The 26,913-nt window shown below is 48.0% G+C and overlaps 1 protein-coding gene across 23 annotated transcripts in view; it reads left to right on the top strand.

Annotated features, from left to right (window-relative positions):
* Positions 1 to 26,913, top strand: part of Dysf (dysferlin) — a 208,332-nt gene that overhangs the window by 32,118 nt on the left and 149,301 nt on the right. For 12 of the 23 annotated variants that reach the window (XM_015479528.2, XM_015479522.2, XM_015479524.2 and 9 more), the window contains exons 4-8: positions 14,220 to 14,325; positions 23,325 to 23,439; positions 24,711 to 24,803; positions 25,168 to 25,379; positions 26,413 to 26,541. In XM_015479528.2, the coding sequence (XP_015335014.1) occupies positions 14,220 to 14,325; positions 23,325 to 23,439; positions 24,711 to 24,803; positions 25,168 to 25,379; positions 26,413 to 26,541 (655 nt within the window). Of the gene's footprint in view, positions 1 to 4,529; positions 4,547 to 14,219; positions 14,326 to 23,324; positions 23,440 to 24,710; positions 24,804 to 25,167; positions 25,380 to 26,412; positions 26,542 to 26,913 lie in introns of those variants that run through there. The other 11 variants (XM_015479534.2, XM_015479530.2, XM_015479532.2 and 8 more) reach the window with 2 other exon arrangements.

The following is a 26,913-nucleotide window of genomic DNA, read 5'->3' as shown; positions in this document are numbered from 1 at the left end:
GTTTCAGCGAGGGCCCACGGAGTTCCCATGGCCAGCCCCTTCACTGCTGGGATTCCTGGGTGGGTCCTCCCTGGGCCTTCTTCCAGCAGGGGCTCAGGGACCACAGCAGTACTTCACTCATCTGTCTCCACCTCATCTCTGCTCCCTCTTCCAAACCTCCATCCTCCTCCACTTACCTCCATCTGTGTTGAGAGTCCCCTCAGCGCCTCCCTCATTCTTTGTAACCACTTTCCACACCTTTTGTGCACAAGTCTCTTGCTCTTCTCCTTTTCTTTCCAAACCCCCTCCTCTTTTAATTCATTCTCTCCTTCTCTTCCCCCTTTTCCATCCCACTCCTCTTTTCCTCTGGCTTCTGGGGCATTTGGGACTTCTGTCTTTTCTTCAGTGATCACTGGCAGTTTTGGGGTGGCCTCCTTAGATCAGGTCTGCTGGCCTGGAGTGGGATCGTGGGAAGCACTCCATTCATTCATATCCCAGGAAGGGGACCTTAGTCTTGGAACTGTCTCAAGGCTGTTTAACACCCCCTCTACCCACCCGTGGGGCAGCCCCAAGCCTGAGCGACCCTGAGCGAGCTTCAGGGCTGGATTAACTTTGTGTGGCCAAAAATCAGGTTTCAAATGCTCATAAAAGGAAGCTCTGCTCCTCTGGATGGAAGACACTGAAGCAATCCAGCTGGAGGATCTCGAATTTGGTCCTGGGCTGCCCTGGACACTTCCTGTTTACTCTGGGCCTTTCTGAGAGGAGGAGACATGATCCTGGTCTCTGACCGAGTGTTTGGGCCTGTGGGATGTTCAGCTCCAAGGCGCTGATTTCTAGTTCAGAGCAGGGGTGTCCGACTCCCCAGGGGCTGGGCCTTTCCCCTGTGCAGCTGGACTGAGAGCCACCCAATCCCGATTCTGGACTAGTTCTCCCCAGTAGAACTTTCTGAGGTTATGGAAACGTCACATCTGAGTGGATTAGGGAAATGGAGGAGCTGGGTCTTCCAATTGTATTTCATCTTAGTGACTTTGAATAACGCCATGTGTCCAATGGCTACTGTATTTAGACAGGGCAGCTCTAGATTTTTTAGAACAGTGTTCTAACCCTGGCTGCCTCTTAGAATTACCTGGGAATTTAAAAACATACCCATGTCTGAGCTCCACACCAAATAGATCAAACAAGACGCTTCAGTGGGGCTGCAGGCATCAGGGCTTTTGGAAACTGCCCACAGGAGGCCAGGGTACGAATGCCCAAGGTGGAGAACCCATGGAGTTAGAGCCACGCTGCCACTTTGAAAAGGAATCGCTTTCAATTTTGTTCATGGATAAGCTGAGGAATAGATATAAGCAGTTATTCTCGTAATTGCTTGAATATGCAATCACCATAAAATTGTTAAAATAAACAAACAATAAGTACTAAGATAAACTAAGTAAAAACAATAACAAACAATGCATAATTATTTAATAAAATGATTTTAAAAATATAAATAAAAATATATTTTTTTGGTACAGGGGACTGTCGCTTAACCACTGAGCCGTATCCCAGCCTTTTAAAAATATTTTATTTAGAGACTTTTAATATTTTATTTAGAGACTGAGTTGTTTAAGGTCTTGCTAAGTTGCTGAGGCTGGCTTTGAACTTGTGATCCTCCTGCCTCAGCTGCTAGAGCCACCGGGATCACAGGTGTACATCACTGTACCCAGCATAAATATTAAAAGAAAGCTGAAACTAAACATGGTAAAATTGTTAGAGAAATGAAAAATAGAACAAAGAATCCTGCTGGTAACTAAACCCTGACATATGAAAATGAGACTTATTAAAATACAGTTCCAGGGGCTGGGGTTGTGGCTCAGTGGTAGAGCGCTTGCCTAGCATGCGTGAGGCCCTGGGTTCGATCCTCAGCACCACATAAAAATAAATGAATGGAATAAAGATATTGTGTCCAATTACAACTGAAAAAAAAAAAAAAAACCAGTTCCATAAAAGGAGCTCAAAATGTCAGGGAGTGAGTGATATTTGATAAAACTGGATGTGGACCGAAAAAAGGAAGGAAAAAAAATTCTAAGAACCCAATCTGTGTTGGGAAATTTAGGCAGAAAGTAATTGTTCCTAATGAAAATAATATTTTAAAAATGAAAATAAAGATGGTAAAAAAGAAAAAAGGAAAGAATTTAATTGTGCTGCATAGAAAATGTAACAACATATTAAACTAGCTTAATTTGTTCTGGAAAATGCCCCTAGAAATTAATTAATAGAGTTTTTTTTTTTTTTTTTGTGCTGCAGATTAAACACACGGCTCACATATGGTAGGCAAGCCCTCTACCACTTATCTACATCCCGGGTCCTTTTTATTTTGTGAAGTTGCCCAGGCAAGTCTTGAACTTGCAATCATCCTGCCTCATGCTCCTCAATAGCTGAGATTACAGGTGTGCCCCACTGAGGCTGGCATATAGGTGTAGTTTTAACTTAAGTTGTTTGATAAATAAAACACAGAAGAAAAAAAAATCTCTATGTGATCTAAACTTCCTCCTGGCAAAACAGTAGGGTCAAAGTGATGGTCACTTTGACCTCAGTAACTCACCAGCTCTAAGCCTGATCAGAACAAGGGGACCAGAGTCAACAAAGACACATACACGACACCCTGTTAGATGAGAATGTCCCAAATATTACACAGAACATACTTATATTAAAACATGATTCATTGTTTCTCTGAATACAAACCTAACTGGGTACCTGTTATTTTACCTAGTGACTGTACCTGCCGGGTGCACGCACCTGCCTTGCTTTAATTGAGCAGCCCAGAAGGGGACCTAGACTACCAAGAATCAGGAACATGTGACTGCCTTAAAGAAACTTTAGGTGTTCACAGTAGCGTTTTCTTTGGAATAGCGTGATCGCTCCCTACCTTTAGATGACCTGATAACTTCATAAAGTGTTCCTGGGGTTTGGGGGCAGACAGTTGCTCCTTCACCCTTCCTCCATGGCTGAGTGTCAGTCTGACTCAGGGCTAGGAGGCAGCTCAGGAACCTCCCTGAGTATAGGTGCTCCTCCCTCCTTCCTCCTTCAGCCGCTTCCCCCTCCATGCCTACACTGGGTTGGGCGACCTGGTCCCATGGAAGGAGTGCAGACTTGGAGAAGAGCTGTGGTCTAGTTCCAACAGCTGTATGGCTTTGGGCAGGTCACCTAAGCTTCCTGAATCTGTTTCTTCCATTTTAAGTCAAAGGCAAAAATGCATCTAAGGGAAGACGTGCTCCTCTCCTGCTAGCTCTGCTTGGCAAGTCTCTTCCCCAGGCCCCCTGTGCTGCCCTCCTGTGGCACAGCTGCTTCAAGTGACAGTTATTTATATGTCGGGAAGACCTGAGATTCAAGAGATGTCCCCTCGTAGCCTACTGTGGTGCCTAGACTCAGCCCTCTCCAATGGAAGGCCATTCTCAGCCACCTAAGGTTCAAAAAGGGACTAAGTCATGCTAATTCATAGGTGGCAGCCCTGGGCTTGCTGTTCTGCTCTTCCTTGGGTACTTGGAGGATGCTGCTTTACAGCCCAGGCTCTGCTTAGACAGGCAGGGAGAGCGCTCACGGTGAGCACCTGGGTACCACAGTAGCCTATGAAGGGCTGTCTCAGGATTGGCAGGTCTTCCTGATGTAGATGACCATCTCCTGGAGTAAGGTTTGGTGCTCCTGGGGTGAAGGTGACTGTGACTTGGTGCCTTCTGTGACACAGAGCTTAATTTGTTGAGGTAATGTGGGAATTGCTTTTTTCATTTTTTTTCTTTTTATGGCGTGGGGGGGGGAGGACTGGGGATTGAACTCAGGGGCACTCGTCCACTGAGCCACATCCCTAGCCCTATTTTGTATTTTATTTAGAGACAGGGTCTCACCGAGTTGCTTAGTGTCTCACTTTTGCTGAGGCTGGATTTGAACTCCTGATCCTCTTGCCTCAGCCTCCTGAGCTGTTGGGATTACAGGTGTGTGCCACTGCGCTTGGCAACATTTAAAAAAAAATTTTTTGATACAGGGACTTTCTAAGTTGGTTAGGGCTTCATTAAGTCACTGAGGCTGGCTTTGAACTTGTGATCCTTCTGCCTCAGCCTCCCCAGCTGCTGGAGAATGCGGGGATTTCTTTTCTTTTAATTTTTTGAAAAAAAGGGAAAACGAAGGTTTATTGTTTTGCTAGCAAAGGAGAAACACAGGGGACTTCTGTCCCAGAGGCTGTGATTCTGCCCATCATCAGGAATAGGGGGCATTTGAAGAAGTGGCTCAATGGCTACATTCCTGTGTTCTCTGTTTGTTAATTTGGGAGATAGTCCTTTCTGAGATCTTCTGGTGCCATCCCCAAAGTCTGGGTTACTTCCTTCCCGTGGTGGGTGACTGCTCAAGGACAGAAAACTCTGTCTAGGCTGGGGAAGTGATGTGGGGATTTCTGGGAAGGAGCTGGACATGACTCTTAGTTCTCTAGGGTAGGAATGTGCAGGGATGGCAGAGGTGTCTAGGTGATGGGCCTGGCCAATTGGTGCCTGTCACCCACACCTGGAGTGCTGATGTGATTTCGAGGTTCTGGGAGGAGCAGGTGATCTAGATCCTCCAGGCTGTCCAGAGCATGGGTAGTGGCATAAGACTGAGGGTCAGGGGCTTTGCTCAGCAGTCTGCCCCATCTTGGCTTTGTCTTGACCTGGACTCCTCAGAATGTCTGCTTCCTCATCAGGACAGCGGCAACAACAGTACCTATGTTGCAAGGTTGTTGTGACATTTCAGTGAGATAATGTGCATGTGCCAAATGCCTACTAGGGCTTGGGTCATTGAAGACATTCGGGTTATGGGGGTTATTGGTAGTAGCTGAATCCATGTAGATGCAAATACGTAAACCACACAAGTGTGTGAACATTTATCTGTATACCCCACGTGGACACGTGGCAGTCAGTACCTGAGTGTTCACTACTGTGTCACACACACATATGTGCAGATATTCTTTCACTTAAAAAAGTTGAAAAATATCATAAAAATTATAAAAAATTATAAAGTAAAAAAAATGATAAGCAAGCTCCATTCTTAAAGGTTCTAGTGGAAGATGTGTAAATTCTCCCACCTTTCACCCATCTGTTTCTTTCCTTCTCTCCAGAGCTGTTCACTATTAACAACTTGGTGCATATCTTTCTTGACTTTTCCTAAGCATATGCAAGCATCTCTTTATACAATGCATGCACATTTACATATAAAAGTGTCACCATTGCTTTTTGTCACTCACCATTGACCCTGTCCCAGGTCAGTATGTTACTTGACAGTGTGTCAACCTCATTTCTAAATGGTTATGTGATATTCCAGTTTGGGTGCACCAGACTTTATCCTTCTGCACTCTTACCGATTGGCACTTGGCTTCCCTCCAAATATTTTTGCTCTCCAATGATTATCCACGGAATAATTTCATCCAAATGTTTTTATGTTCTTATTCTATTTCTTTCTCTCAAATAGGTCCCTTAGAAGGGAGATCACTGGATCAAATGGTATAAACATATCTTTTTTTTTTGTAGATTCTGTCAAATTAGTTTTAAAAAATGTCACCAACAGTGAAAAAAAAAAATACTTGCCAGTCTTTATTTTTGCTAGTGTGATAGCAAAAAACCCAAAGAAGGTATCTTGTAGTTTCTTTGACTTGCAAAGTTGAGCATCTTTTCATAAGCTTATTGCCCATTTACATTTCTTCTGTCTGTTGCCTACCCTTCTGGTTTGAATTGCTTTGCTTTTTTCTTATAAATGAACAGTAATGGATACCTTTGGGGTATTATTAGGGATATTAACACTTGCTCTATTTTATGAAGGGAGGATATTTTTTTCTGCACTCATCACTTGCTTTGTGATAGTGCATCCTCATGTGAGATTGATACCCACCAGATGTGTGTGTGTGTGTGTGTGTGTGTGTACACGCGCGTGCGTGCATGCTCACAGACATTTAAAAAGGCAGAGCTGCTGTTTGCTATTGCTAAGTTGGCAAAAATAGGCATGAGTTCAGTCTCTGGTTTTAGCAAGCCAATTTTCTGGCTCCCCTTTCTGAAATCCTGGGGCAGTTGATTGAAGTGGGAATGTTTACAGTTTACTATCCCATTGTTCTCAGGAGGTTCGAAAATGTTGGCCATATCCTTATTTTCAAGGATTTTTATAATTATATTTTGATCTGGATTCTATCCAGGACATCCCTGAGTTTCAGCATAATTTTTCTTTTGTCTTTCTCTGGATTGAAGTAGAAAACTATTTAGAGTTACCCTGGGGTAGCCCCTGGAGAATTGGATACTGGAAGGAAGGCTGGCAGAGCCCAGGCAGACTCAGGGGCTGTGGAATGTCCTGCTGTCCCTCATTTCCTGCCCCTTCCTGCCGGGCACATTCAGCTGAGGGGCTCAGCTCACACATATTTCCTCCTGGGTGTACTGTAGCCTTCCTGGAGAGAGAGGGAGAAGGAGAAAGAGAAAGGGAGAGGGAGGGAGGGGCGGGGATTTCCCGGGACTGGGGCTCTCTTGACTTTCCTGTCTAGTCTGAGTGATGAGGGGAAGATGCAGCTGAGTCAGGGAGGAGCTGAGCTGTAAGATAGAGATTAAATCAACATGCTCTTTGCTTAAGGTGAAAGATCGAGAATGCAAAATAGATACATTATGACCCTTTTGGAACATTAAAAAAAAATCAAACTTTTAAAAAAGTTGCAAAAATAATACAGAGAATATTTAGTTACCTTTACTCAGATATACATATCATCAACATTAAAAAAAATTTTTTTTGATGCTGGGGATTGAACCCAGGAGTGCTTTATCACTGAGCCACATCCCTAGCCATTTTTTATTTTTTATTTTGAGGCAGGGTCTCACTAGGTTGATTAAAGCCTCTCTGTGTTACTGAGGTTGGTTTTGGACTTGTGATCCTCCTACCTCAGCCTCCTGAGCTGCTGGGATTACAGGTGTGCACTCTCACATCTGGCTTCGTTAACATTTTAGTCCATTTTTTTGATTATAGTTTCTTCTCTTTTCTTCTCCCCTCCTCTTCTCTTTTTCTCTTTCCCACTTGAGGGTAAATTATATCATCTTGGCCTTTTTACACCTAAATACTTCCACATATATTTCTTAAGAGTAAGTTTTATTTTTTAACCCAATCGTAGTGTAGTTATTAACTTCAGTGAATTTAACGTCTATAAACTTGATTTATCTAATCTACTATTTGTATTCCAATCCTATCAATTGTATAAATATTGTTTATATAGTGATCTTTCTCCAACACTCTTGCCAAAACAGGGTCCAGTCTGGGGTCCTGTATTGAATGCAGCCATATTTCCATGGCTTTCTTTAATCTGGAACATTGCGATTGTCTTTGTCTTTTCTGATCATTTGCACTTTTGAATAACATAATATCCTTACTTTTTTTGAAAATAGAATACTCCTCATTTGGGACTTGTCTGAGACTTTCTCATGACTAGAGTAGGTTAGTATTTCCTGGCCGGAATGCTGTCCAAGGAGGTGCCCATCTCATCATGGAGGCACCTGATGTTCCTCCCTGGGGATGTTCATTTCCATCACCTGGCCAGGTGTTGTCTGATTTTTCAATTGTCTCTTTATTGCTCTTTCTTCCCCTTGAACTCTTAAGAGATGTTTTAAGATGATGCAAATGTCCTGCTCCTAATCAAGATGGCTCCCTGGATTTGGCACCTGGGCATGATTCTTGCCTGATCTAGTCTCTACCATGATGGTTGTGAGCTGCTTTCTTGTCTCCAGCCCCCCTTCCGCATGTGCCAGTCTGGGCTGAGTGAGCTGCTCCCGCCAAGCCCCACATGGTCACAGTAATGGCACCATCATCCCTATCCTGTGTCCCTACAGTGTTCTGGCCACCTATGCTTTCGCTCGAGCTCACCCCTGGCTCAAGGCCAATTTTCCAGGTTGAAAGACCCCCAAGCTACCAGGCGAGGTGTCTCATCTCCTGCATTCATGAAGGACAGTGCTGGAGGGAGGAAGAAGCCATTCCAGGGCTGAATTATTCTGTTAGGAAGTCTTTCCTTCTGCTGAGCCTCACTCTTTCTCCCTGAAAATGTTGAGGCTTTTATTTCTATTCTGCTCTCTGGAATGACACAAAGAAATCTAACCTGTTAAACACGACAGCTCATGATCTAAGGCGACCTTCAGCATCATTTGGTAGGGTGAGAATGTGCGGAGAAGGACAGAAAAAGGATGAGCAGGGTGGGGAGGAATGGACCCAGCATTCACCAAGCTCTGGCACATGTGTGGGACGTTAGGTTCCTCAGCTGAATTTTTACCAGAATTTTCTGAACTGTGTGCTATTCCCCTAAAGCTCCAAGATTGTGGTGGAGGTGGAGCAGTACTCAGTGCCCAGACTGTGGTAGGTGCTCACTATGCATTGGCCAAATGAGGATCAGTCTCAGGAAGGTTATGGAAATTGTGCCCAGCCACACAGCTGCCAATCAGCTGAACTGGGCCTCCAACCCAGGCAGGATGACTTGAGGCCTCTTATTCTTTTTTTGGTGGGGGTGGGTGGGTATGATGGATTGAACTCAGGTGGATCCAACAAATGCTCACCCTGCAAAGTCTAGACTACTAGATCTACCAATAGCTGCTCCATGTACAGCTAAAAAGTACACCCAATGAGCTTTTAAAAAGCTTTTTAAAATGTCCACACACTCCTGATCTCTCCAACAAAGAATTGGCCACATCCCTAGCCCTATTTTGTATTTTATTTAGAGACAGGGTCTCACTGAGTTGCTTAGTGCCTCACTTTTGCTGAGGCTGCCTTTAAACTCATGATCCTCCTGCCTCAGCCTCCAAGGGGCTGGGATTATAGGTGTGTGCCACTTCACATGGCCAAGAGCTCTTATACTTAATCACTGAATATAAATACTGATCTAATTTAGGAAGGTAGTTGATGGAGAGCATTTTCAAGGTGTTGCTGTAGATTGAAAGGTACAGTTTGAGAATATGGGGTTAATGCGTGTAGCACTTTAGGATCAGCCACCTGGGGTGTCCCTGTTACTACACATCTTGTCAGCATTTCTGAGTCACCTTCCTTTGGAGTGTTTGGGAGAAGCTTGTCTCCAGCCCACTTCTCTGTCATTCTAGCTGCGTCCGCTCCTTCCTCCTCCCTGCTCCTAACAGTTCTTAGCCTCTCTGCGTTGCCCCAGCCTAGTTTGCTGCACCCCTTCATTCTTCAGTTCACAGCCCCATGGCATGAAGAAAGCACTGGGTAATTGGGGTGGGGGGCCTGACAACCCTTGCAGGCATTCAGACCATTTTCAGTGGACTGTCTGCTCTTTTAGGGGTCCTCAGCCATTTGGCCTCAGAATTGCCTCTGTGTGACCTATTGGCTTCTCCCAGAGTTTCAGCCACCTGCTTGACGCCACCTCTGCCCTCCATGTAGGACCTTTCTCTTCCACCTCTCCTCTGTCTTCGGGCCCAACCTTCAAACTCCCTTGAAAATTCCAACAATTGCTAATCCTGCAAAGTCTAGACTACTAGACCTACCAACATGTACAGCTAAAAAGTACACCCAATGAGCTTTTGAAAAGCTTTTAAAAATGTCCACGCACTCCTGATCTCTCCAACAAAGAACTGGCAGGCTTGTATACCTTAAATGCGCAGGTGCAGCCACAACCCTGGGCCTGAAGTGTCTCTTTGATATGCTGATATCATTCCCTTTGGATATATTCCTAGAAATGGGAGAGCGGGTTCGTATGGTAGATCTCTTTCTAGTTTCTTGATGAAACTCCATACTGTTTTCCATAGTGGCTGAACTAATTTACATTCCCACTCGTTTCTTATGTATCATTCTAGAGTTCTTATTGCTTAATCCTCAATATAGATTCTAACTTTCCTTATTTTAATGCAATAGGTAACATATTATAGACATTCTTTTGTGCTTTGTTCTTTTCACTTAACAATGTGTCTTGAAGACTTTCTATAAAAGTGCATGATGAACTTCATTATTTTTATAGGTGTATAGCATTCCTTTGTATGTATTCCTTTGTATTCCTACTTTACCTGCTTTGCATGGTGGACATTTGGGTTACCCTGTGTTTGTTCTTACACACAAGGAAATAATAAGGCCCATTTTTTTTCTTTTTTGTACCACGGATTGAGCCCAGGGGTGCCTTGTTACTGTATATATCCTTATTCCTTTTTTAATTTATTTTAATTTTGAGACAGGGTCTTGCTAAGTTGCTGAGGTAAGCCTGGAATTTGTGATCCTCTTGCCTCAGCCTTCTGAGTCATTGGGATTACAGGCATGTACCGCCATGTCCTGCCAGGTCCAATATGTTAAATAATTTAAAAATTTTTTTTAATGTTTTATCAAAATGAATTTAACTGACCAGCTTAATTCCTGACTCCCACACAGTGCTTCAGTATTGGATTTGGAGGCTACCACCCAATCCCTCTTCTCTCTGCTCTGCTAGGGCAGAGGCTCTACTGAATAATGGAACTAGTTCTTTTTCATGGGGGAAAAATGTGTGCCCTGTCAATACTAACCAGCTTTACTCCTCCACGCCAATTCCTGATTCTGTTTCCTTGGGTGGCAGCAGATTTTTTTTTTTTTTTGAGTCCCCATGCTCCTCTTGTTCCCACATTCCAATGGCTTCGGAACACAGCAAAGCCAAGAGAGATCATGACCAGGTCCAGGGAGGCTCTGAGGGCCTGTGGCATTTTTCCACCAGTAGGCTGCAAGAGGCAGGGTCAGGGCCCAAGGCTTTCCTTGCCACCCATCAGAGTTGGCTCCTACAGCCAGGGTCCTGCACAGGGGTCCTAGGCCCCTCCTTGCCTGGTTGGCTCCTATTGAATACTGTTTGACACCTGCCATGCTACTGGTTGGTGCCAACTGAGTGTATAGCATCCCAGACGTGCAGAAGGCAACTCAAGATGGGGCAGTGGGTCTGGTCCCTCGGGGTCTGGAGCTCCCTGAGTAAAGACCCAGGGAGCTTTAGTCTCCACTACAGGAAATGGATGAATGGATGAGGAGAGGCCTTCAAGGTGTCCTCTGATCAAGGCCCTCTGGCCTCCCTCAGGGGGTCCCTGACTGCACCCCCATTGCCTCCTCCTGAGCAACGCTTGCACCAGGCCCACTGGTGGGAGGCTCTGCATCTCCCTGACTCTCCTGAACCAGGTCCCCACAGCCCGCCTCTTGGGCTTTGGGATTGGCACTGTCCAGTCCTTCCTCCTAGGGATGCCGGGGCTCTGGAAGCCAACTGGCACCTTGGAGGGACTGACCCCAGGGCTTATGGTGGTGGTGGACCTTGGAAGGTGCATTTCATGACCCAAAAAGAGGTATCAGGGAGGAAATAGCAGTCGATCTGAGGCAACTCGGAGGTGCTGGGCTGGCAGGGGTGGGGCCCAGGCTTCCTTCTGCATTTCCTCCCATTGTTCCCGCCCCACTTCCGGGAATTCTCCTGGGCCTGGGCTGAGAGGTCAGGGCTGCCGACAAAGGGAGACAGGAGACCTGGATTTGCGCTGGCCCTCTGGTTTCGACTCCCAAATTGGAGCTCCAGCCCCATGTACAGGTCTCTAGTTGACCAGGCCTGCTGTCTGTCCCCTCCACTCCTGCTTCCTGGCCTGGCCTTCCTGTCCCCAGTGCTGGAAGTCTCAGGGCTGTGGGGATTGCTCAGGAAATCTGGAGAGCCCTAGGACTGGCTGTGCCATCTCTGCTTGAACAAGTCATTCTGATCTGTCACTTCAGTTTTCCCAGGAAGGAGGGACAGGGTGACTGATCTCTGAGGTTGCATGGTCTCAGGGGTCCTCTACACCTACTCTCTGATCTTTTTGACTTTGTCTGGATCCTGAGGACACTTGACACTTCAGTCAACATACTGTGACAGGTGTCCACCTCATGGTGGCTCTTTGGGATAGACGTGTATATTGTGAGGGGATGAAGGAGTTTCAGAACTCTGCAATGAATATTAATAAGTCTCTCTATTTAGCCTTTCTTTAAAGAAATATGAGAAAAAATTGACCTTGAACATATGCCACATTTCTTGTCTTTCTAGCAAAGTCACTTCAAGGTGACTGAGAGCTGGCCTACCCCAAGAAGGATGAAAATAGATGTACTTTATTGTCCAGAGGTTTATACAAGTGACCATGTTTTATTTTTTATTTTTAGAGTGGTAAATATACATTAGAAACCTACCATTTGAACCTTTTAAAATATATATTTCAATGGCATTAAAGTTGTGCAGTCATCACCTGATTCGTCTCTAGAACTTTTTCATCTTCCAAACTGAAAGTCTACACCTATTAAATCATAATTCTCCACTGCCTGGTCTCCCAGCCCTGGTGACCACACCGTTCTACTTCCTGTGTCCATGAATTTGACTACTCTAGGTACCTCAAATAAGTGGAATTGGACAATACTTGTCTTTTGGTGTCTGGCTTATTTCACTTGGCATAGTGCCTCCAAGGTTAACCCCTGTTGTGGCTCATGTCAGAACTTCCTTCCTTTTTAAGATTGAATAATATTCTGTTGTAAGTACGTATTGCATTTTACTTATCTGTCCATCTGTCCAACTTGGATTGCTTCTACTTTTTGGCTATTGTGAATAATACTGCTATGAACATTGATATGAAAATGACCGAGTCTGTGATTTCAATTTTTTGGAGTATATATATCCAGAATTGGGGTAGCTGGGTAATACTGTAATTCTCTGTTTTACCTCTTCTGAGGCACCTCCATGCTGTTTTCCTCAGCAGCTGTACCTCTTCCTGTTCCCCACCAGCAGTGCACAAGGGGTCCAGTTTATCCACATCTTTTTTTTTTTGGGGGATAGGGTACTGGGGATTGAACTCAGGAAGTTCAATCAATCACTGAGCCACACCCCCAGCCCTATTTTGTATTTTATTTAGAGACAGGGTCTCACTGAGTTGCTTAGCACCTCATTTTTGCTGAGGCTGGCTTTGAACTCATGATCCTCCTGCCTCAGCCTCCGAGGGGCTGGGATTATAGGTGTGCACCACTGCGCCTGGCTGTCTGCATCTTGACCAATGCCTTCTCTCTAAATAATAGCCATTCTAATGGATGTACAGTGGTATTTCATTGTGAATAACAAGTTTTATTTTTTTTTAAATCAGCTAATTAGGTCAAGATTGCAGTTTTATTTTATAGGGTCATAAAAACATATATCCAAATTAGTGGCTACAGGGGTCAGAAAAAGGATGGTCTTGGATACCAGGTTTGGTTTGGTTCATCCATCAGAGAAGAAGGAGGGGAAGAGGAAGAGGAAGATGAAGTGTGAGAATAAGGAGGGAAAGGAGAAGGAAGAAGGAGAAGGAGAGGGAGGAGGAGGAGGGGAAGAAGGAAAGTGAGCCGTGACTGTTCATTGGACTAATGAAGCTTCATGCCCTGATGGGACTGTCAGGATGGCTCGGATTCCCAGGAAAGCAAGCAGGGCCAGTGCCTCCCTTAGGTGACAGGTTCTAGTGGACTCAGCCGCTCACCCACTGTTTTCCTGCTGCTGCAGAGAGGCACGTAGTACATGGTGCAGTTTCATAACTCAGGGAACACACTACTCCTCAGAGCCCTTCAAAGGGCCCTTCTCTGGCCACTGTGCTGGTGGCCCACTCTTTCCCAGGAGCCCATCGTGTATGGTGCCCTGGGCCTCGGTGAGATGAGTGTCCTCAAGTGTGTGTGCTTTTGGCCATTCTGGGTCTCCCTGGGGAGGGAGGCTGTCTCCCCTGCCTGAATGTCCTTTCTCCCTGTCCCTGAAGACAGGGAAGTTCCTTTGTTTTGACTGATGATTGCTGCTATTGAGTCCTGGTGTAACTGGTGTAGACAGCCTGTGTAGACATGGCTGATGGGAGCTGCTGGGGCTCAGGAGCAATGCAGGTGTGATGGTGGAGAAGCTGACCCTGCCTTCCAGGGATGCCGGCCTGGTATGCTGTCAAGGATTGGTGGGGAAAAGTCCTTACATGTGACAGTGGAGACCTGGCTGGGCCTCTGGGCTGTGGCAGGAAGGGTCAAGGTTGACCTTGGGGAAGGGCGTGTGCCTCTTACCCCTCTCTTATGCCCAGGTGTTTTCCCAGGGACCTGGTCTTCCAGGATGGTGCCTGGTAGTGACTTGGTTGGGGACGCAGGGAGAAAGCTCAGGGGCTCCCAGGGGACCGGTGGTCTAGGTAGATCACCTTTGTGTATGTGGTGGTGGTGGTGCTGATGAGGGGTCTGGTGGGAGAAGAACCAGGGCACATCAGGCTAGTTTTCTACATTTGACTTCTCTATCCTCCTAGGTTCCTGGGGGAAGCCAAGGTCCCACTCCGGGAGGTCCTTGCCACTCCCAGCCTGTCTGCCAGCTTCAATGCCCCCCTGCTGGACACCAAGCAGCAACCCACTGGGGTAAGTACCGAATGGCCCCTGCATTTGGCCAGGTTCTGGTCTGAGTTCTTGGCTGGTGGCTCCTACTCTCTCTGTCACCTTTGATTTTCTGACTTCAGAGATGTATCAAAGTCCAGCTTCCGGAACTAAGCCAGATCTTGGGGTGACAGGAGGGACACAGAAATGGGAGGGAAGGGGGCCCTGGTCAAGTCAGCTTTGACCCCTACCAACCTGGCCTGCCTCTGGGTCTTGTTCTGTCCATTGGGCCACCTTCTGTTCCAAGTTCCCAGTCAGCCTTGGCCATGGCTCTCTGAGTCTCCCTGAGAGAACTGCCTTCCTCATTGCCCAGCCCCAGATTTGGAATAACTGAGTCATCCGGGTCACAGATTACAAGGAAGGAAGACAGACAGCCCTCCCCTGCCCACCAGGACCTGTCAGACCCCCTTCCTTTTCTTCCTTTGTCTTTCCTGCCCCTCCTCCCGCCTTGCAGAGCACTCCTGTTCCAAGCAGCCAATTCCCAGCCCTCATCTCTGGCCTCCTGTTATTTTTAGTGAGCTAAATATACCCTGCAGGGTTCTTTCTTCCTGGTCACTAGGATTCCTGACCTTCCCTCTAAGTCTACCTTCTAGGATGCACTGAGGAGCTATAGATCTGGAAATGCTTCCTCCCAGTGAGACCTGGGAAGTTCTGAGTGGGCCTTGACTTTTTTTCAGATAGGGTGGGGTGTGCTCCTGTGCGTTTGTGTGTGTGTGTGTGTGTGTGTGTGTGTGTGTGTGTGTGTGATTGAGCCCTTTGCTGGACAGGACAGTCTGGGCTGAGCTGAATGGAACCACACTGGGTGCTGAGATCTGGAGAAAGGGAAGAACTGGGGACCCAGAGAATGGATGTCCAAATGGGACATCCAAGGGTGCATCTCCAAGCCTCCAGAGTGGGAGGGGCTCGAGTGGCTCACTGCACTCCTGGTCTGTGACTTTCTTAATGCTGCAGTCTGCTCCCACGGTCTTGGGACAGTGATGGCCAGGCTGCTTCCTTGGTGAGGAGCTGCCACTTCCCAGAAGAATCCCTTCCTGTCTCAGACCTTGCTGGTTGATAGGACATTCTGGTTCAGTGCCGTGTTCTCGAGTCTATCTCTGTCACTTCCTGAGTCTCCTCTTAGGCTTCCCTTGATCTCTCCAGTCTCCTGACACTGCCTCCAGTCAAGGAGGATTCCAAGGGGTGATGGAGCTGTCCCTTCAGGGATCCTGAAGAAGGCCCCAGCTGGCCCTGGAGAAGGCATAGGGATCAAGGGAGCTGGTGAGAGGCTGGTGGGGTCAGGGAATCTGCGAGGAGCTTTTCCATCGCACCTAGGGTGAGGCCATTCTTTTGTCATTACGCGACCTTAAGGCCTCCAACCAGAGTTCCTCACTTCCTTGCTGAGATGCCAGCCTCTCTCCACCAGCCCTTTATGCATCTGTGATGCTGGCATTTCCTGTACACGCTTCCCTCCAAACTCAAAGTCTCCTCCAGCCCCTGAGACAGAACCTTCCAAACCTGGTCCCTTTTATGGGACTGAGCCAGGTGGGCCACCATCCACCTCTCTTCTTAACTCCTGTTCCCACACTCTGTGGGCTTGATGCTCAGACTAGGAGACTGCTGCCTTCTCTCCCCTGTCCTGGGACCCTGCCTGTCTGCAGACAATCCTTCATCAACCATGTCTCCAAGAAGGGCATAGAAGAGCCAGGAGCTGGGGAACGGGGAGGAGGGCTGGACCCTGCTAGGTGAGCCCCCAGCTGGGGAGAGATGGGCCTCCTGCCTGCTGCCCAGGGTGCAGCCCTCACTGTGGCAGGGCCCAGAACCAGACTCTGCTACCTATGATAGCACTGGAGTCACAGTGCAGCCCCAGGTAAGTCATAAGGAGCCCTGGGGTGGTGCTTCCTGCCTGGGACTTGGGCTTTTGGAGTTGCAGTGGGAGACATCTTAAACTATGAACTGTGAACATTGCTTGGAGGGGACAGAGCCATGAGACGCTGAAGGTTCCACCAGCCACTCTTGAGGCTGGATTTCTGGGCTGGACCCCCCGAGCACAGCGTGCTGTAGTTCAGATTGCTTCTAAAGACCAAAGGAACCTGCTAAAGGAATGATGGGAGTGAAGAGAGGCCCTGCGGATTTGCTAGAAAACCCTAGAAAGACTGAGAGGAGGAGGAGGCATGGGGAGAGGTGGGGAGGTCCTGCCGCAGGCTGGGCTGTGGTCTCCCTGTGCCTATGGCTCAGTGTCCTTCCCCAGCCCTTCAGATATGGCATCTGGACTGTGTGCATTGGAGAGTCCAAAGCTATCCAGACAGCTTCCAGACTGATGAGGACAACACTGCCCCTGTCCTGAGGAAACTTGAGGCCAATAGGAGTGTAAGAAATGGCCTGTGTGTGCATTTTAAAAGCAGCTCACTGACGAGGGTGTGGACACATGATGAGAACTAATTTGACATTGTTCCAGCCTTTAAGCCAGAGTCAGATCAGAAAGGGAAACCCCCTGGATGACAAGAGCACATGGGGTGGTTCAGGGAAGCCAGGGCACTGCATGCTGGGATCAGGCACAAAATGAGGACAGACAATGCTGCAGTGAAACCCTGAGCTTCTTTCAAGTGGTCTGAAGATTCTGCCAACCAACACTGTCGGCGCAGGCCCGCCTTACCCTCCACCAGCTTCTGGAGACTTCCCGAGGGAAAGGTGAAGGAGTCCTGGGCATACACTAGGCCTTGCCTGTGCTGTCCTGACTGTGCGTTGTGGGGGTGGGGTAAGGGTCTGGTCTTGAAAGAGCTTGGGGTGGAGAGTTGTGGCCCAGGAGTAGGCAGCAAGCTGCAGGCTGAGCAGTCAGATAACCTGCAGCCTGAGCCTGGCTGCAGAATCTATAGGGGGCCAGGGACCCAGGAGGAGCCTACAAGGTGGCTCCCTGCTTCTGTATTGGGCTTCCTGAGCCCCTTTAGCCTGGGGACCATTCAGGAACCTCTAAAGTTCTGCTGATATTGTTGGCTGAACTGTGGACCCCCCAAAATGACTGGGGTTACCCCACTTCATAGCAGTGTATTTTGGTGGACACATAATTGATAATGGCCTTGAGGTAGGATAACCTCCAGCCAGGGACCTGAGAAACTGGGTGGGTACATTGACGTGGAGGGCTGTGAAGAGCATCCCACCCAGGGCTCTAGGCCAAGGTCATGAGGTCTGGGACAGCACAGAGCTCACAGCCCATAGGAAGAAGACCTCCAGCACTGACTCTCTGGAGAAGGAAGGGTCCCAATGCTGGGTGGGACTACAGACATGATCCCTTTCCCTTGAGATCCTCAGTGGAGCCAGAGGCCTCCAGTATTAATTATCTCTGCTCCTAGCATGAAAACTAATTTCCCTGGAGTCCACCCCGTGCTGGGGCATCTGTTCTAGATCCTGGTTTCTAGACCTTCTGAAGCTGCCTGGGATGTTCCTGAGGCTCCTGGATGGGCCATATAAGAGATGGGCCTGGCTCTGGGCTGGAGGTCTCCTTCCAATGCCTGGAACCACCTGGATGTTGCCAGTTCTTTAGATGCTCAGTGCAGGGCTATTAGTGTGGAAGTACCTGATGCTCAAGAAACCCCATGAGGGGCTGCCTGGACTGCCTTCAGATTCTAGAGCTATCACCCTTTCCTGCTTCTTGCCGAGGGCTGCCCCTGAGCGCCCTGTGCTGAGGTGCTGACACCAGGCCAGGGTGGAGCCGTAACCCTCCTGCGGTGCCATCTCTGCAGAGCTGGTGTATCAGAAGCCCCAGGTGGTATGGAGCCGGTAGATAAGCAGGGTGAGCCCATACCTATGATAGCACCGGAGTCACAGTGCAGCCCCAGGCAAGTCATAAGGAGCCCTGGGCTGGTGCTTCCTGCCTGGGACTTGGGCTGTTGGAGTTGCAGTGGGGAGGGGTATTCTTCCAGAGGATTGGGCTCCAGGGTCAGGATCCCAAGGGCAGCCAAGATGTGGCCCCTTCAAGTTTTTGTCTAACTTCTCTCACTGGGGGTCACTCAGACCACTTGATTTAACCCTGCAACCTGAGACTCCTCTACTCCCCTGACCCTTCTTGACCCTTCTTTCTAACAGATGCTATAATTTATGTTTATTATTATATATTGTCTTCCTCCTTTGCTGAGATATCAGATCCATGAGGTGGAGACCTTGTTCACAGGAATATCCCCAGGATCTTCAACAGGGTCTGGTCCCCAGCAGGTGCTCTCAATATGTATTTGCAAAGGGAATGAGTTTGTGAATTAATCGAGTTGGGCCAGACATGACAGGCAGGGTCCCCATTTCCTGTCTTTCTGATATGGACACACACTGACCTAAGCAAACACTGTACCCAGGACTGGCCTGGTAGGTAGTCACACAGAGTCCCGTGCTCAGAAGGACCCTGGATTTGCTTTAGTTGTCTACCATTACCATGTTAAGATTCTAATAATTTTTGAATGAGAGACATCAGCTTTTTGTTTTGCACTGGGGCCTGCAAATAATGCATCTGGTTCTGACTTAAACTACTTCTGCAGCAGGGAGCCAGCCTGAGTGGGACAGGGGGCTCTGTCTGCTGAGTGAGCTTCTTACAGTCATGGAAGGAAAGGATTCACAGATTTTTTTTAACACTTATTTTGAGTTAATTTAAGATTTAGAGAAGAGTAACCAAGAATATTATAAAAAGTGTTATGCTCTAATCCGTTTGAGACTAATCTGCCGACCTCCTGGCCCAGCATCCTGAACTTTAATGTGTAATTTCTCTGATTCAGGACTCTGTCCCGCATAACCATAGCACAGCCTTCAAAATGAGCAAATGCCATTGACACAGCAGTTCATCTAATCCACAGACCTCCACTGGAGGTTCATCAGTCTTTTTTGACAGTATCACTTCTAGCCAAAGGATCCAGTTCAGAGTCACAACACATGTTGTTCTTTTTCTTTTCTTTTTTGTACCAGGGATTGAACCCAGGGGTGCTAAACCACTAAGCCACATCCCCAGCCCTTTTTATTCTTTATTTTGAGAGGTCTCCCTAAGTTGCTTAGAGCTTGGCTAAGTTTCTGAGGCTGGCCTTGAATTTGCAATCCTCCTGCCTTGGCCTCCCAGTTTGATGGGATTATAGGCACCACAGCACCCAGAAGTTGTTGTTTCTTTAGGGTCTTTCTGTCTGAGATAATTCTTCAGTATTTTTTTTTTTTTTTTACTTTTATCATCTTGTAGTATTGAAATGTTTGGAAATGCAGGTCACTTGTGTTATAGAATGTCCTTGGTTTAGGTTTGTTGGATGTTTCCTTGTGATTAGATTTAGGTTATGCGTCTTGGCGTGAATGTGGCATAAGTGATGCTGTGTTGCTCTCATTGTTCTCTATCAGGTGATATGATTTTTGATTTGTTTTCTTAGTGCATCATTCCCCTTGATCGATTGTATAAACTGGCATTTGCTGGGTTTCCCATTCACACACCCCACCTTCTAATGAGTAAGGATTTTGTGGGGAAGTATTTTGTCTGGTCATAAGTATCCTGTTCCTCACCAACCTTTCCCTGCAAGTTTGCTTTACTTTTTATGGTGCTGTGGAGTCAAACCTGGAACCTCATGCATGCCCAACACTTGCCCTACCACTGAGCTGTGTCCCCAGCCTGATCTCCCAGTTTTGACATGAATTTCCATTGTTGTCTGCTGGTTGAATATATTATTGTTTTTTCTTAATTTTTTTTTTAGCCGTAGATGGACACAATACCTTTATTTGTTTATTTTTATGTGGTGCTGAGGATCGAACTCAGTGCCTCATATATGCTAGGCGAGCACTCTACCACTGAGCTATAACTGCAGCCCGTATATTATTGTTTTGATGGTTCCTAAGTGGTGATGTTTCTAAATTAATCCTTTTTGTTAATCAGTTGGCATTCTACTGAAAGGAAAGGCTGTTTTCCTCTTTGATTATTTATTTATTTCAATATGAATCCATGTGTTTCTGTTTTATTCAATGGTTTAAATTGTTACTATCCTTATTGATTTTCATGTTTTAAATTGTCCCAGATTTGGCCGGACAATCAGAGAGCCCCTGTCTTCTGTGTCCTTTTGAGATGTTTCTATTATTCACTGAGCATTTCCTTGCTTTCTGGCTGAAATGATGATCCAGGCTCATCTTGTACCTCCTCTGCCTTAGCCCCAGAATTAATTACTTTTCTAAAGATCCCTATTAACCTTTTTTAAATATATATTTTTGGTTGTTGAGGGATCTTTATTTTTATTTATTATTTATGTGCTGTGCTGAGAATTGAACCCAGTACCTCACACTTGCTAGACAAGTGCTCTCTCACTGAGCTACAATTCCAGCCCAACTAGCCTTTTGATAAAGTGGGGGAAACCCCAAGAAGGGTTTTATAAATAGAGATGCAAGGCCCCCTGGTGTCTCTACCCTGTCCCTTGTTCCAGGTTGTTTGTCCTAGTTGTCGTGGTCGTGGTCCTCCTCCTCCTCCTCCTCCTCCTTTTTAAAAATTTGTTCTAATTAGATATACATGATAGCAGAATGTATTGCCACTCACTGTACACAAATGGAGCACAACTTTTCATTTCTCTGGTTATACACGCCAGAGTCACACCATTCGTGCAATCATACACATACATAGGGTAATAATGTCCTTCTCATTCCACCATCTTTCTCACCCCATGCCCCCTCCCCTCCCCCACTCCCCTCTGCCTAATCCAAAGTTCCTCCAGTCTTTCCTTGTGTGTGGGGGGGCGGGGATTTTGGATCAGCATCCATTAATCAGAGAAAACATTTGGCCTTTGGCTTTTTGGGATTGGCTTACTTCATTTAACAGGCTATTCTCCAGCTCCACCTGCAAATGAAGTGCCTCGACCCCTCCCCTCGATCCCTCCCCTCGATCCCTCCCCCGACCCAGGTGGTTCTTTTCCTCAGGAGTTGCTGAAGCAGACGGCGCTGCTTCAGGTGGCGACACCTGGTGGTGGCTCACGAATCTGCAGGGCGGGTTATGATCTGCGTCGGATGGTGGGATTTAAAGGGTCTCAGTTGCTTAGGGTGTCTACCTTCAGTCTTCTGAACCCTGCTTCCTACGGTCCTGCTTTAAATTTGCCTGGATGCCCTTCCCCAGGCTCCAGTCTGGAGGGTGTAAGCATGAGACCTCGTACATCAAAACCTTCAGCCAAGATCTTCAGCTCAGGGCAGGGTTGCCTCAGGAACTCTGGGTGTTCCTAATATTATCAGAAAAGATGTCCACTATCCTATGCTAGAGCCACTCGGAGGGAGATCGTGCATCAATAAACACTTATAAAAACTTTGCCAAAACCCATGAAAGTACTTATTGTTTAACGCTAAGCAGAAGAAAAGCATTTTTTTTTTTTTAAATATAGCAAAGCTGTACATTATTTGCTTGAAACGACTGGAGAGAAAGATGTCAAATTGTGAAAGTGGAGGAATTATGGACAATTTCTTTCTTATGCATTAGTTTTCTTCTTCTTCTCCTTCTTCTCTTTCCTCTTCTTCCTCCTCCTTGCCCTAACTCCTTCTTCCCAAGGGGCACTTTACCATTGAGCTGCTTTCCCAGCCCTTTAATAATTTTTATTTTGACACAGGGTCTTGCTAAGTTGCTGAGGCTGGCCTTGAATTTGTAATCCTTCTGCCTCAGGCTCCTGAGTTGTAATTACAGGTGTGAGCCACCATACCTGGCCTATTTTTCTTCTTTAAGGTTTCTATACTTTCCAAGTTTGTTTGTTTGTTTGTACTGGGGATTTGAACCCAGGGGTGCTTAACCAGTGAGCCACATCCCCAGCTCTTTTTATATTTTATTTCAAGATAGGGCCTTGCTAAGTTGCTGAGGCTGGCTTTGAACTTGAGATCCTCCTGCTGCCTTAGCCTTCTGAGCTGATGGGATTACAAGCATACACCGTGAATATTCATTGTTGTCTGTTGGTTGAATATATTATTGTGGGTTGTTTTTGGATTTTATTTATTTATTTTTATGTGGTGCTGAGGATCGAACCCAGGACCTTGCACATGCTAGGCAAGCACTCTACCACTGAGCCACAACCCCATCCCTATTATTGTTTTTTTAAAAATTTTTTTCTAGTCTTAGATGGACTCCATACCTTTATTTATTTATTTTTTTATGTGGTGCTGAGGCTCAAACCCAGTGTCTCACATATGCTAGGTGAGTGCTCTAGTTTCCACACTTTCTTAAGCAGAGTATTTATAACTTGGATTAAAACAGATGGCTGCCCCAGGAGACTGGCATGGGAGAGGCTCAGCCAGGCCCCTGCTGGCCTGGGAGGCGTGAGGCTGGAGTGTCTGTTAGGATTGTGCCTGCCAAAGGGCTCAGGGACTCCTTTGAACAGTGTGGGACTCAGGGTGGGGTTGAGGTGGGTCCTCTTTCACTTGCCTCTGTGGGGCTTGTCGGTGATGATCATCCCTTGTTGATGTGGATGGTGCCACTAGTTACTCTCCTTTCAGCAGAGGATGTGGTGGGGGCAGGTGTGCTCTAGGAGGGCGGGAGTCAGCAAGGTGAGTGGCAGCCCAAGACCCTCTCAATGCTGGCTTCCTGCTGAGTAGAGTAGAGCAGAGCTGAACTGTCTATGGAGAAGGAGGGCAGGTCCTTGGCTGAGCAGAATGGTTAAAGGGAGTTTTTCCTAAGACTTGAAAAATCCTGCAAGAGAAGTTGGATCCCTGATTACAATTTAATCCTCATTCACCCTCATAAAGAAGCTGCTATTGCTATTACTACCCCTCCTTACAGATAAGGCAACTGAGGCACAGGGAGATTGCATATCTTGTCCAAGTTCACCTAGCTCCCGAATGGTTAGAAACTGACCCGAGATTCTGTGCCCATAACTACCTGACTATGCTCATGGGTCCTTGGGGGTGGCTTTTTCACATTCCCTGCAGATTAGATCCTTGTCAGCGCCCTGTTCCCTGGGGAAGGATGCGGGAAACAGGAAGGATGCAGGAGGGCAGTGGTCTGAGGCCAGCGTACTAACCTGCTGCCCCATCCCCGTCTCTTCCAGGCCTCGCTGGTCCTGCAGGTGTCCTACACGCCACTCCCTGGAGCTGTGCCCCTGTTCCCACCCCCTGTTCCCTTGGAACCATCCCCGACACTGCCTGACCTGGACATGGTGGCTGGTGAGGAGCCCATCCTTTGTGTGACAGGGCCCCCGGCAAGAAGGCCAGCAGGGGTACCCAAGCCTGGGGTGGTGGGGCTGCAGAGAGACCTCCCAGCCTTCACTGCCTTCCCCAGATTGGGGCTGCCCAGGCGTGGAGAGGAGAGGGTTTGGGTGGGTGGGGAGTTCTGAGAGCTGCCTCTGCCGTGCAGAGAGATGGGACAGGAGGCATAACTTCCTCTGTGCTACTGAGGGTGGTGTGAAGACACCCTCCCAGCTCCAGCTGCCCAGGGCAGGGGCTGTGCATGGTGGGCCCTCTGCAGTCCACAGCTCTGAGGTGTATGTGACTGAGTGAGGTCTGTCCAGGTTATACCTAAGGCCCCACCTGCTCCCCAGAATCTAGTGCTTCCCTCTCCTAGCTCCAATTGGCCTTTAGTGATGACATGTGACCCAAGAGCTAGTTTTTCTTTGAAAGAATCCTGGGATAACATTAGGGGACATGAGTTCCAGTCTTGCCTTTGACACTGACTTTGAGCTGGTCGCTGTCCCTCTCTGGGCCTACAGATTATCATTTGTGGAATGAGCAGGCTGAATTAGCTAAGTCCTGGGCCTGCCTCAGTTCTCTTACCTGGGGGGCTTTTCGGGTAATGATCCAGGCCAGAGGGCCTGGCTTGTCAGGGTGGGGTCGGGTGTGGGAGCGGGCAGGGCCTCTGTGTGGTCAGCCTGCTGGCGTAGGGCAGAAGCTACAGAGACGGGCCATGTGCATTTGCCAGTGGTGAAGAGGCTGGAGTTTCTCCTGTTTTGAAGAAGGGTAGAGGCAGCACAGCATGGAAACCGGAGCAGTTTCTGCTTTGGCTGGGTCTTCAGCCTGTCTGGGAAGCCAAGTCCTGTGGAGGGCCCTGTGGAGAAGGAGGCAGAGAGGGCCATCTTCCTGGGGCCCCGCATTGTCCGAGCTAAGATGGGAAACCACTCTGGACTGGGTTGAGAAGTCCAAGCTGGACTCGAGCTGGAAGAGGCTCAGGGGGAGGAAGAAGGGTGTTCTGAATGGTAGAGGAGGGGGAGGAGGAGGGCCCCAAAGACTCTGGTACCCCCCTGAGGTGAGTGAGATAGAATTAGGTTTGGGCCAGTTGGGGTGTCAGTCCTGCCTGCAGAGGTGGTAAGGAGGGACACTGAGCTTTGCCCTGAGCTGGGTGGGGGGCAAGCGGGGTGGGGGTTGGGGGTGCAGTAGGTGGTCTTCCCTCACTCGGCTCCCTCCTGCCCCTCCTCTGGGGCTGTGCCCTGCTCATGTGCCAGGTGGGGGACAGAGCCGGGCCGAGACTTGGTCCCTGCTCAGTGACAGCACCATGGACACAAGATATTCTGGAAAGAAGTGGCTGGTCCCCACGGGTGAGATGCCAGCCAGAGCTGTCCCCATCCTAGACCCTACCACCTGTAACTGTCTCACCGGACACAGATGCCAGCCTGCTGGAGTGGGATGAGGCGGCTGGATGGCTCTTCTGCAGAGCTGGGGGAGGGCCAGGGCCATTCTTTCTTCTTCCTGTCGACTAACTGAACTGATAGCCTCAGGATTCGGCTGTTGGCAGCCTCTCTTCTTCCTACCCATCCACCCTGGCTTATGATGGGAGAGGGAGGGCACAGGCAGGTGGCGGTGGGTCTCAGTGCCCGTGCTCTCTGGGTCCTCCCTCTGTTGGGCTGGGTCCCAAGGGCAGGGCCAGAGGACCCAGAGCTCATTGGGGCTCTGTCCTCCCAGACACAGGAGGAGAGGAGGACACGGAGGACCAGGGGCTCACAGGAGATGAAGCAGAACCATTCCTGGATCAGAGCGGCACTCCAGGCCCGGGGGGCCCCACCACCCCCAGGAAGCTGCCTTCCCATCCTCCCCCCTACCATCCGGGGAGCAAAAGAAAGAGAAGTGCACCCCCATCCAGAAAGCCGCTGTCGGACAAGCAGCAGGACTTCCAGGTGATTGGGGCGCTCTGGCACCCTGATGGCTTTAACCCATCAGCAGCGCCTGGCTGGTGTGTCCAGCCTCAGGGGAGCTGCTTCTGGGACCATGAGGGCCTCCTGGTGGGAATCTGCTCTCCCTGGGTCCTGGGCAGCTGCTGAACAGGAAGTTCAAGTCTCGGGGCCTCAGAACAAGCCTCTGCTCAGGCCCAAGGTTTTGGAAAATACCTTAAAATCACTCACCCACTTTCTTATTGCTATGATAATCTGTCCTTCCATGACATGCGGTTTTTAAGATGAGTTAATAAATAACAGTCGATTAGAAAGTGGAACCAAGACACACCTTCTTTTTTCATGAAAATTACTTTAATATTTTAAAACAATATTTTAAAATACTCGATCTAATGTTTGGAAGTACAGATGTTCTTGAATTCTTCATTCACTTACAGTTCAATGGCAAAAATTCTTAATTTATGTCTCAGAATGTAAAAAAAAGCATTGCATCTAACAATATAAAGAACAGGAGCTGGGGACCTAGGGACAATAGCTCAGGGGAAGAGCACTTGCCTTGCATTTGTGGGGCCCTGGGTTCAATCCTCATCAACACACACACACACACACACACACACAAACACACACACAAGAAAAAAGAACAAAGACTATTTATGGAGTCACTTCAATGCGTAAGCTTGACTTCTGAGGGAATTATCAGTAAGGACTGTTCAAATCTCTCTAAAATGTCAGTGTCAATAGGGTCTCAGGTGGGGTTTGTGCTGAATGAAGAGAGTGGGGCTATTCCCACCCTCCCATTGGGATCCCAGGTGGTTTACGCAGGGCAGCGTGGCGGCTTTTCTGCAACTATGGGATTTTATAGATGCAAGGGACCTTGGTAGGAGATATGCTTGTTCTTAGAATGCTCTTCCTAAAACATTTTAAATAGTCTTTCCAAGAAGCCTGCTGGTCCCTGAGATTTGTGTCTCTCGGGGCAGAGGGTGGGTGGCCTCATACACTTTCTCCCTTCCTCCTTCTCATGGTCCCTGCTGACTTTCAGATCAGAGTCCAGGTGATCGAGGGGCGCCAGCTGCCGGGGGTGAACATCAGACCTGTGGTCAAGGTCACGGCTGCCGGGCAGACCAAGAGGACTCGGATCCACAAGGGAAACAGCCCTCTCTTCAACGAGGTGGGAGACACTGGGCACTGTTAGGGCCAGAACCTTTGTAGGTCTTCCAAATGGGGAGCCCAGAGCAGTTTATTCAGAGTGTTCACCTGAGGTGCTAACTTTGGTTCAGGAATTGGAGAAGAACTCCAGCTATTATTCCTGCCCAGGGTCTCTCTACTCCATGTCCCTGTCATCCTGTAAGGCTGTGCCTGAGATGACACCCTCTGTGGGGTTTTGTCAGATTCCCAGAGCTCAGCATGGAGTTGAGCTCAGCCCTCATTTCCTATGTGGTCTCCACTCCCAGGCTCGAAGGCCTCTGGGTACTGATCTTCCCCCTGCCTGGCCTGTGGGGTCATAGGCACTGATTTGTCTCCGTTTTTCTCTGGACCAACA

The sequence above is a fragment of the Marmota marmota genome, unplaced genomic scaffold (assembly GCF_001458135.2).
Source record: "Marmota marmota marmota unplaced genomic scaffold, marMar, whole genome shotgun sequence".
Classification (NCBI taxonomy): domain Eukaryota; kingdom Metazoa; phylum Chordata; class Mammalia; order Rodentia; family Sciuridae; genus Marmota; species Marmota marmota.
The sequence above is the reverse complement of the archived record's forward strand: the minus strand, read 5'-3'. Positions and strand labels throughout refer to the sequence as shown.